The sequence below is a fragment of the Odocoileus virginianus genome, unplaced genomic scaffold (genome assembly GCF_023699985.2).
Source record: "Odocoileus virginianus isolate 20LAN1187 ecotype Illinois unplaced genomic scaffold, Ovbor_1.2 Unplaced_Scaffold_4, whole genome shotgun sequence".
Taxonomy (NCBI): Eukaryota; Metazoa; Chordata; class Mammalia; order Artiodactyla; family Cervidae; genus Odocoileus; species Odocoileus virginianus.
In genome coordinates this window covers 2179603-2190596 of record NW_027224266.1, presented here as the reverse complement: position 1 = coordinate 2190596, position 10994 = coordinate 2179603, and the positions used below count along the sequence as shown (strand labels likewise).

General features: G+C 40.5%; 1 protein-coding gene across 1 annotated transcript in view; it reads left to right on the top strand.

Annotated features, from left to right (window-relative positions):
* The first annotated feature begins 227 nt into the window (after positions 1 to 227).
* The window catches only part of SMPX (small muscle protein X-linked), a 50496-nt gene continuing 39729 nt past the window's right edge, over positions 228 to 10994 (top strand). Inside the window, exons 1-2 of the mRNA XM_020883022.2 lie at positions 228 to 689; positions 4385 to 4441. Of these exons, the coding sequence (XP_020738681.1) occupies positions 4403 to 4441 (39 nt within the window). The 5' untranslated portion in view covers positions 228 to 689; positions 4385 to 4402. The remainder of the gene's footprint in view (positions 690 to 4384; positions 4442 to 10994) is intronic.

Here is a 10994-nt window from a genome sequence, read left to right as displayed (position 1 = left end):
TCTGGGCCTTGGAAGCACACGAGTTGGTCAGTCTGTGACCATTTTTGACCTACAAAAAGGACAGTGTCTTACAGTTCATTGTAATCAGACTGAGTGCTGATTACGAAGTAACTTTCTCAGCTCCTCGGTGACCAAGCGAGGACTCAAACACTGCTTGGCGCTTGTGCTGCCTCTTTCCAATTTTTTATTCAATACTCCCGGTCTTCTGGCCTCTGGGTAATAAAGCTAAAGATAGAAACTTTTCCTACTTCTCAAACTTGCCTGTGCCCCCTCAGAATTTGTGAGAAAACGCAGCTAGCATCTTCTGGAAGATGAAGAGGGCAGCAAGATTCCAGAGCCACCTTCCGGCTGACATTTGAGCCCTGCTTTCAGCACGGTCAAGCCTTTTGGAGGCAGTGTATGGCTTGTATCAAACTCTATATTTAGGAAGAACAACTGTGAACTATGACAGGAATTCTCTTTAACACTTATCCTTAAACTGAGTTCCCCTCCAGCCCCGAGCCAGGAGCAGCTCTCAGTACCGGGTGAAGCACAGATCGCTTGAGCTATTTCAGCCACATGAAAAGCATCGGAACCGAGATCACAGCTCAGAGGACACCCGGCGTCCCTTCCACTCTCTGAGGAGCCTTGTATCCTTGTACCTGGCTGCCTGGGACTTTCCTCAGGCAGGAAACAAGTACATAAAGCAGGTAAGCAGGAGGACTCATCTTGGGCAACCGGGTTTTCTGAAAGAAATTCCCTGGCTACCTAACTTGAAGTGGCTACTTCTAACTTTGTAGGTTTGTAACTAGAGGGTGTAGCTTCCTTGTAAATTCACTGTCCATTGGTGATGTTGCTGCTTCTGTTTTCTAAATTGTTTGGAGTGTGGGGAGGTTGAAAGAATATTGAACTAAAGTAGTTTTCATTGATAGTGACTTGAAGAAAATTTCCACGGTCCAGCTAAGATGACTCTGACCCTGAATTATGTCATTTTGTCATTCATTATGTCATTATGTCATTTTGATTCTTAGGGCCAGGGTTGCAGTCGATCAGCTGCAGACCCGACTCAAGCTGTAAGCCTAGAAATAATCAGGAGAACTGAGGGCAGAGAAAAACTTCGGTTTACCTGAACACAAATCATTGCCAGAGCTGTTAACACATTACAAGTTTAAAACGCTTTTCTCTTCTCCCTAAGTGCCAGGTTTGACCTTAGTGATAAAGTTGTAGCAACTTACTGAACTGTTAATACTCCAGACCCGTCTTTTTGAAAGCCCCCCTTGGATCACAGTGTTCCCCAGACCCAGCAGAGGAGAGGGCAGCAACCTTGTCTCTCTGTGTGGGCACCAGAGGCTGATAACGTGGCACGCGGACTGCCTCTTCCCTCTCGGCACATCTCATGCAGAGTTGAATAAAGAGTTAGTTTGAACAGCTGAACATCTTTCTGCACCCTTCTTGGGATTTATTTTTAGCTGCAGGACAGAAGATAATTCCCTGTGAGACTGAGCTGTAGCCACTTAATTGACCTTTAAAAAGAACAAACAAAGCCCCCTCTCTCCATATATCGATTTATTTTCCTCTGACTCCCTTCTTCTTAAATTAGTGCTATTAATGTTGACAAATATTTAGAACATGGAAGAGTCTTATTTAGAAGTCAGATATTAGATGCTGTCCAATCAAATAGCAGCAGAGGAATACTGTTCATGACTCAGCGTATAGACCATTAAAGATCCCCACAGACTTGCACAAGCGCCAGGAAAATTCAACCGTGCTAAGCTGGCAAGCATTTCCATTATAATATAGGCTTTGTAAAAGTCCATACACTCTTGGTCAAACTGTCTGTGTTCTCCAACTGAAGCCAGAACTAGGAGACGCAGTAATAGAGGTACTCTAAAGAGTATCTCCTTGGATGCAAAGCTGTGGTCCCGATGTGAGTGGAGCTGTACATCTGAGGCATAGCTTTCTTTTTGGGGGCCCAGGATGAAGCATGCAGAAACAGAAGGAAGGTGCATTCTACACCCTGCATCCCTAATGCAGGTGAATGCAGCGCCGAACACTGTCTATTTTTATTCATCAGTGTGCTTTGCCCTGATTTCTCTGAGAATAATGAGGACAGCAGGATGGGCTGCAGAACTGATTTACACGAACATTTTCTAGCCTGTTTGCAAGGAATGAGAGCTGGGATCTGACCAACTTTCTAGAGATATCTCTCTCCCAGACTGACATATATGTTGAGAAGGAATCTGTATGCAAATAAGGTTATACCAAAGCTATATTGGAGACAAGGCCCGAGGAATATCCATCCATTAGGCTGAGGGGTCCACAACATACAACGAATCCAGTTTAGCAAAAAACAAAATCATTCTAATAAAAAAAAAAAATCCATGCAGTACAAATGCAATCATTCATTGCCTTATTTTTTTCACATTTCAACTTGGTATTGTAATAACATAAAGAAGTTCCTAATCCCCACATTTCAAATTAACATACATTTTTAAAAGTTCTCAAGTCTTAATAGTTAAACTTTAATTGTACACCTATAGAGAATGCTATAGAATGAGATATTTAAATTCCTGTGAGAATTATTGCTTTGCGTGACTTCTAATAGCTTTTGAGGAATAGAAACATTAAATATTAAACTACATAGCTTTTCTTTTTGAAATTGAGCTTTGTGTCCTAGATCCAAAAATTTAAAATCCTTCATTGACTTTTTTTTCCCATTTATTTTTTATTAGTTGGAGGCTAATTACTTTACAATATTGTAGTGGGACTTTTTTATACTGCAGAAAAGAGAGCAATCTATCTGAAACCTATCACAGAGCAAAATGCATTCCTGATTGTTTGACTTGTGATAGCTCTTTAATTTTTTTAACCATATTGAAAATAATTCTACCTAGACCCTTATGCATGGTGGCTATACCTGTATATTACCAAAACATTCAGGTAGAACTTAAAAAAAAAAAACAAAACATTGTTTTCAGGTATGTGATTCCAAAGACCATATAGTTAGATGTACTATTTACGAGAGTTTAAAAAATTATGTAATGATTTAACTTCATATAATAGAGCCTAACACTTTGAAGACTTTTTCAGAGTTCTCAGATCTTTTATTTCTAAAGTATTGTGGGGCATCACTATCGCAATTCTTACTCTGTATTAAAACTGTATAGCAGTAAAGAACTAAAAGTCTCCAGCTAAAAGTAATGGCAATAAAACAATAAATACTTGCATCATGCTTTGTATACTTCACAAGGCATTGTCAGGGTCCTTATGTCATTTTGATTCTTACCACAACCTGTGAAGCAGGTAAAATTTAAAGAAGAGGAAATGGGCCTCAAGATGGTGACTGACATAGTCCAGGTGACGTTGGACTTGTGGCAAATGCAGACACTGCTGTGTTCAATTACTCACCAGTAACCCACACACTTACACCAGTCAACTGAGGAAACGCTAATTAACCCAGTTTACAGTTTTGGGTTTAAAAAGCAGCATGTTTTTAATTCACTGAATTTCAAACTACCACTTCACCCTGTCATATTTAATAGACTAAGCTAAAACAATACAAGCACAGAGCTGGGCTGTTCCCTGCTCCCCGAGCCCCAGTAGCCCACGACCACTAGTCACTGGGCTCAAAGTCAGGTCTTCAACAGAAAGAAAGCAAAGGTCCTTTCAGAAGGAAGCACTGCTACACCTCGGGGATCTGACACCGTCATGTAAGTCCTAAGTGCTTCCGGAGAGTGTTTCATTAAAAGCAAAGAAAACAGAGGTGAAGCTTCTTTGCGAGGTGCCGGGTTTACGGAGTCCAGGCTCGGGACGCACCGAGCAGGGAGATGCGGGACGCACCGAGCAGGGAGATGCGGCCCCCAGGTCTCTGGGTGGAACAGACATGTGCCCAGCGAGCAGAGAGCATCGCAGTAATAGGAACGAAGTATGGGCCGTTCCTCCTCTGGTGTTTGACAGAGGGGAGGCGCTCCCCATGGACTGACTGCGCAGCCCTGGCAACAACTCCGTTCAGATCAAAAGTTCAGTTTCAAGCAGAAAGCTTCTGAGGCCCCAGACAAAGGTGTTTTATTCCCACAACCTCTTTGCTTTGCCGTTCTGGGCAGGAGGGCAGGAGGGCAGGGAAGGAGATGATAGCGCCTTTCAAGTTTCTGATTGCCTATCGGGAGCATCAGGGGCGAGGCATCTCAGCATTTCTCCTCCTGAATGATTTATCCAGTGCTCTAGTGTTCCCTCTCCCTGAGGCCTGAGGAAGGAGAGTCTCTAAGTAACTGGAAACTGAGACTGAAAGAATATATGGCCAGTGAAAGGGGTGATCGCCCAGTTGAATCATGAGTTAAATTCAAATTTATCACTCCCGAGAATCTGAATGCCACCACCTCTAACAGTTTCTTACTTGTTTTTTTAGGGATAAGACCGCGTCAATATGTCGAAACAGCCAGTTTCCAATGTCAGAGCCATCCAGGTGAGTAGACACATTTATGTGTTCGCATCAGCAACTTCCAGGCTGTTTGCTTAATAAATCAGACTTTCTGTGATCGTTCACCCACCTGATGATCACAGTTCATCCAACTTCAAAGAGAGAAGAAAGACTTGTATAAGGTACAATTCAGGAAGAAAAAAAGCTGGTAATATACAGCTGAGAAGGGAGAAGCTGTTTCTGTGTAAATAATTGTAAGGGACTCAGAGTTGATGAATGAGAATTAAATGGCCTTCTACAAAAATGTAGTACACATGTTTTTGATGTTTTTTGATGTGTAACTTTTTGATATGCTCATTGATAGAAATTTTAAAATTCCATTTTCATTTTTAGATCCAATTGAGTTTGTTGATTCATCTGTTTAGAATATATGGTTCTTGAAAAACGTCCTTTTCTTGTCAAGTGTTCTTCCCAAGTCTTGGGTGTTTATCTTTTAAAGTCTGTATTCTATTATGTCTCCTCATGCCCTCCCAGCAAACAAATTCTTCGGTTGTTTCAACAGACTTAAGTGTTACCTACAATAAGGGGAGGGGGAAGCAGGCATTTTGGAGCACAAACACAATTACAGAGAAAGCTTTTAGTATTTGTTTTGATTCAATACTAAATTTGTTATTTCTCTTAAGAGCTCAGTGTTTAACTCTCAAATGGCTCCCACCCTGAGATGCTGGGCACAGTGCTTTATTATAAAATTCCATCTTTTCTTTCCATCAAAATGGAGCTATCTGTACTTTCCCTAATGGAACTTTTAAACTTTTTTTTCCTGGACTTTCATGAATACTGCAGAGCATATGGCAGCTCCTGAATACTTGGGGTCTGATGCACCATCACACATACACCTATTCATAAGCAACTGACTGTATGTTGAAGGGACATGTACGTGATCAGGTTGTGAGGTGAAGGATCCTAATACACACAGGTGGTGGAAGTGGGTGGAGGGATGTATCTTTATCTGTCATGATAATGCATAGCCTTAAGTGGAGGGGGTTCTTAAGTGGCAAGATGTATAATAGCCTAAGAAAATCTGTCATAGGACAAACCACCCAGGAAGGGCCTTTCAGCCAGGACTCAACTTTGCATTGCCATGTTTGCCCTCTGGTGTACACCTAATGAGTCTCTGATGTACCTGACACTGGTAGTGGACTTCATTTTGCCTCCCAGGCCTATAGGCATCCTTGAGCCTTTGAACCGTCTGTGTTACCCAGTGTGTATAGCTCTTAGTGGTACAGGCTGTGAAGCCAGAGATTACTGGAGCTTGAATCCTTGATCCATTTCATACTGTTTCCACATCTGTAAAAAGGGAACAGCACTTACCTCCTAGGCTGCACACAGAAGATGCTTAAAACAGTACAGTAAGCCCTCATGAAGGGTCAAACTGTTATTATAATAATCATTCAGGAATGCTCTATGCTCTATGTTAAAGTGACAAAAAAATTATACCATTAATCACTGCATTCTAAGCTCTTGAAGTGCTAAACATAAAATTTCCTTTTTATTTTGTAGACCATAAAAACATAGTCTCTCAGTCTGCCTTTTCTTCTCTTCCTTTTACAGTTGAAAATGTGTTGATTTTTCTTCCTTAGTGCTTCCTGGCCTCCCTCAACTCTACAATGAAAACTCATCAGTATTCTGTCTATTAATTTTGACCTTGATATATTTTTAGGTCTGTAATATTTAAAAAAAACTCCCATTGACTGTTCATAATAGCTGTTGTTATACTGAATTTTTTAAAAACCCATCTAGGATACATGTATGTGTATGGCTGAGTCCCTTCGCTGTTCACCTGAAACTATCACAACACTGTTAATCAGCTATACTCCAATACAAAATGTTTTTGGTGTTAAAAAAATAAAAATAAAATTAAAAAAATCCATCTACTCTACCAACAAAGTCAATACAGTACTTCCTTATGGATGTGGTAACACCTCTTTCAATGTATTTTATGGCAGACAGAAAGCCTAATTTAATGCCGCTTCAAATGAAATTTTATTTCTTGTGGTTAAATAGGATCTGCACTACCTGATATTTTCCTATCATCTCACATTAACCTAAAGTAGCATCTATTAAATAAAATATGAAAATGGTTACACAGTACAAAATGCTTTATTGTAGGAACATTATCTAGGGTATGGTCTTGTGCAGAACAAATAGAAACCTCAACTGATGAGGGAGTGCCCTCGTTGTATAAATACTAAAGATCCTAAATATTCTATTCAACAGACTCTAGCCACTTCTTTTTATTAGGATCTTATTTCTAATCCAGTTCAGCTGCCATATTCTGGGCTCATGCTTTGTTCCAGTCACCATACTAAGTGTCAGCTATGCAAAGATGAATTGAAACCTGATCCTGGAGTTTGAGGGGCTCATGGTCTCCAGGACTATGTGACTGGGCAACTTATTTCATCCTTTTTGTGCCTCGGTTTCCTCATCTGTCAAGTGGGGAATTCATCACATGTGAGCTCATAGGGTTGTTGTGAGGGTTAAATGAATCCATATGTGTAAATGCCTAGGTCAATCCATGGCTTACTGTAACTGCTCAATAAATATTAGACATTATTATCATTCATCATCATTGTAATCATGTGGTTCCCAATGTATGTCTTTTAGAAGAGTTGTTTTATGGGATGTTGTTAATTAAAGAGTTCCATGAAAAAGTGTTTGGAAACACTGCATTAAGCAAAGTTGAATAGGATCCTTACTGCAGGATTTCTCAGAATCCATAACTTGCTAATGACTTTGTAATTTCCAAGAAGGCGGTGATATATGCAATACTTTTTAAACATACTGGACCTTTAAAATAAGTATCTTGTAGGATAGTATTTTTCAGTGCAAACTTCTAGAAGTAATGGCTAGATCTCTATTTTGTCTGGATTGAGCAAATTGAAGCCACTGTCAACCATACGTCTAGCAGTCAGGCATAGGTAATTGAATTACTGTACCTATGTGCTTTAGACAACATGAAACCAAAAGTTTACAGATCTCTACCTGGCCATTCACTCACTCTGTGTCCTTAGTTCATCCTTAGTTTATCCTTCTGTAAAATAAGGACAATCATACTACTGAACAGGATTGTTATAGTGAATACACAAAATAATGTACAGCAAGTGCCTGGTTTACAGCACACAAAGTCCTTAAGAGATGGCTCTTCTAATTATCCAAGTAATGCATGGAATGCCCTTGCTTTTCTCTTCAGCTGCTTCCATCTCCTCCCCGCCCCAGAGTAAGAGGGAGGCCAGATGAGACCCACCCTTAGAGGACATGGATAGTTGTCTTTCACATTCACACTGAAGAAGAGACTGCCTTTGAATTATAAGAAGATTCTATATAAGTCTACATTTCTTTTCAATTGTATTAATGAAATCTCACTTATGCCAGGGGCATAAAAATATCCTGAAGAAATCAGTTAATCCTTCCATAGCCTGGAGAGGGCCTTAGTCTTCCAAGCAGCTGATAAGGTTCTGGACTGGATGTTGGCCCACCTCTTCTGTAAAGGACCAAATAGTGAATGCTTCAAGATTTACAGATCACTGGGTCTCTGTAGCACTACTCAACTCTACTGGGACAGCACAAAGGCAGCCATAGACAACATACAAGTGAATGGGGGTGGCTGTGTGTCAGTGAAAATTTATTTCCAAAAACAGGTGGCAGGATGGATTTGGCTCATGGGCTGTCGTTTGCTGACCCTGGTTCTGTTACTGTAGTCTGCTTCTTAAACCCCACTGTTGATGGGAGTGGAGGTGCAACCAAGGTAACCTCAGCACACTAGGCACAGTGGGTCTGATACCTTCAGATGAAAGAATCTGACGTGACAGGTGGTGGGGCCAGCTAGAGCTGCCAGGAAACCTAACCCCATCAGCGATCTGTTCACTGAGTCTAATGAGACCAAGTGACAATGACCACTGGCAGCACCTGCCTGTCCTTCCCCTGCCTCCTGAACACACCCCCTTTGGAAGGTATCATGGGGCCTCCCCGGGGCCCCAGCCCACTGAGGGTCAATGTTCTCTGGGTCATCAATGGCCGTTTTTCTCCATTGATGATCAAAGTGAGTGGAGTATTATTGTCCTTTCCCACGAGATCTGAGAGTTTCATGGTTGAACGGAAAAGAGTCTTATGTCCTAGTCATAGCTGTGCTCTGTGACTTCATGCCCCCATGATCCTTATGAGCTGCAAAGGGCATGGGGGCTGGGTGGGAATGATGCTGCATTAAATGACCTGTAAGCCTCTGTCCAGCCTCTAACAGTCTACAAACTTTTTACTTTGGTCGAATTTACTTATATCCCTTTGTTGTATGCCAGTCTGCCTTAAACCAGTTTGGAAGTCACACTTACAGGCTAATCATTACTACATAAAAACATTGAAAAACCTATTAGCTTAAAATAGCAATAACTATTACCTTTCACAATTTGATCTTGACTGTTACAGATACCATAAAGGATAACATTACAGATATTTCAATTATTAAAAGGACAGTATGGAGGTTCCTCAAAAAACTAAAAATAGAACTACCATATGATTTATGAACTTCTTGAGACTAATTTCTAAGGTTTATTATTAGGATGATAATAATAGCCACAGTTTCTTCCGGGTTTACTATGTACTTGGCACAATGCAATGGGATTTCCATGGTTTATAATGAAAGGTTTGGAGAAGCAAAAGAACTCACTCAGGATCACACAGCAGGTGAGTAGAAGAGTCAGGAGCTGAACCCCACTTGCTTGATCCCAAAGCCTGTGTCAGGAACCACCCTGCAAAACTGTCCAGTCTCACTGCTTACCATCTCCACCTCGGCACACGGAATAAGGGTGGAGGAGTGGGAGCAGACCATCTGAAGGGTAATCATACTGACCAAGGCTACTTGAGAGAGAATTACCATTTTATAGATGCTGAATCCTCCCTTTTAAAGCCTTCAACTGACATGCAGAATGGCTGTCAGCATTTCAGCAGAAGCAGCTAGCAGTTTAGACTGATTAAAGTCACCTTACATGTAAGTTGGCTAGGAGTGAAAAGTACAAAGTACGGTGACTCAGTGACAAACGTGGTCTGGAAATACAAATGACCATGGCCACTGAATCCCACCGCTCTGCTTAATTGATTTAATCAAGCTGCTTGTGAAACTAGACCTAACTTCTTTATCATACATTTTAGAGGAATGATTGCATGAGTCTTGCATCATTAGTTAGTGTGTGGCCTCTTACCATGGGAAGTTTCCATTGTCACCCAATCCATGTGTAGAACAGAATATCTTGATGCCCCTAGTTTAAGTACTTCTTTTCTTTCCCCATCCATTACCATTGCTCTTCCACTCTCCATTGCCCAGGGCATAAGGGCTCCATGGAATAAGAAAACAGCCCGACAAATATAATTACAGACAGGTGTTAGGGACTCTAATCCCATTTACAATTTTCAGTTTAGAAAAAGATTTCAGGTATATGACAGTCCTTGGTACAAAGGAAGAGACTATCATCACCCATGGTTTGTCAGTTAATCAAATACATTTAGGAAAGCTAAAAATAATAATGATGATACATATCTTTCTTTACTATTTTATTTAAATTTGTAAAAGAGAAAAATGAATTTTCTTTTACCACATTTTTCTTTTGACCTTGGATCTACTGTTTCTTTCTTAAGTAAACCACTGTAATCCATTGTTTATGATTTCCAATGCTGGTTTCTTTGAAGTGCAGCCAGAACTTGAAATGGAGCAATTTGACTCTAGAGCTACTTCCAGCTGGTGATCTTTGCTGCTCTGCCCAGGGTTCCATATTGGCGACATGAGGCAAGCAGCCATATACTGACTAAAAGATGTCATTTTTTGAGGTTGACATTCACAAGTACATCAGAAACAACCTACCTCCAACAAATTGTACACATTATCTTAATAGCTGTACAGTACATTCTTGAAATCTGCTTTTCCCTGGATGACAAGACTACGGTTGAGTCACTCAGGAAATTATTGAAGAGAACAAAAAGTGTTGAGAACAGAGGGGGGAAAAAAACCTTTCAATATGAAACATCATGGGTGAAGAAGTGGGGCTGAGTGGGAGTTTCTCAAAATGGTGTTGAGTGGGAAAGTTTTGTGTATTCTGAATCCATTTCACATTTTAAGAATCCCTACAGACATAGAAGTTATGTATTCCAGTGATATAGAATTTTATTTTAAAACAGGTTGAATATATTTTAGTTGGTGTGTGTGTGTGTGTGTGTGTGTGTGTGTGTCTGTCTGTCTGTCTGTCTTCCTAATCTGGGCTAATATATTAAATAAGAAATCTTAGTTTTTAGTTAGATATAGGAAAAACACATCTCTTTCTGAAAATCTTCTGTGAAGATGCTAGAAATCTCAAAATGCCATACCCTGCTTCATTCAGAGAAAGACTAGGATGTAAGAATAGGAAAGCGCAGGAAGAAATACTGCAAAATGCAACCCTGTAGGGGTTCTTCTACACGCGGGATGGGAGAAAGGCATGGGGGATGTTATAGATTCTGGAAGGAGCTGCTGGAAACTTCTAAAAATAAAAGATAGAACCCATAGGGAGTCATCTGA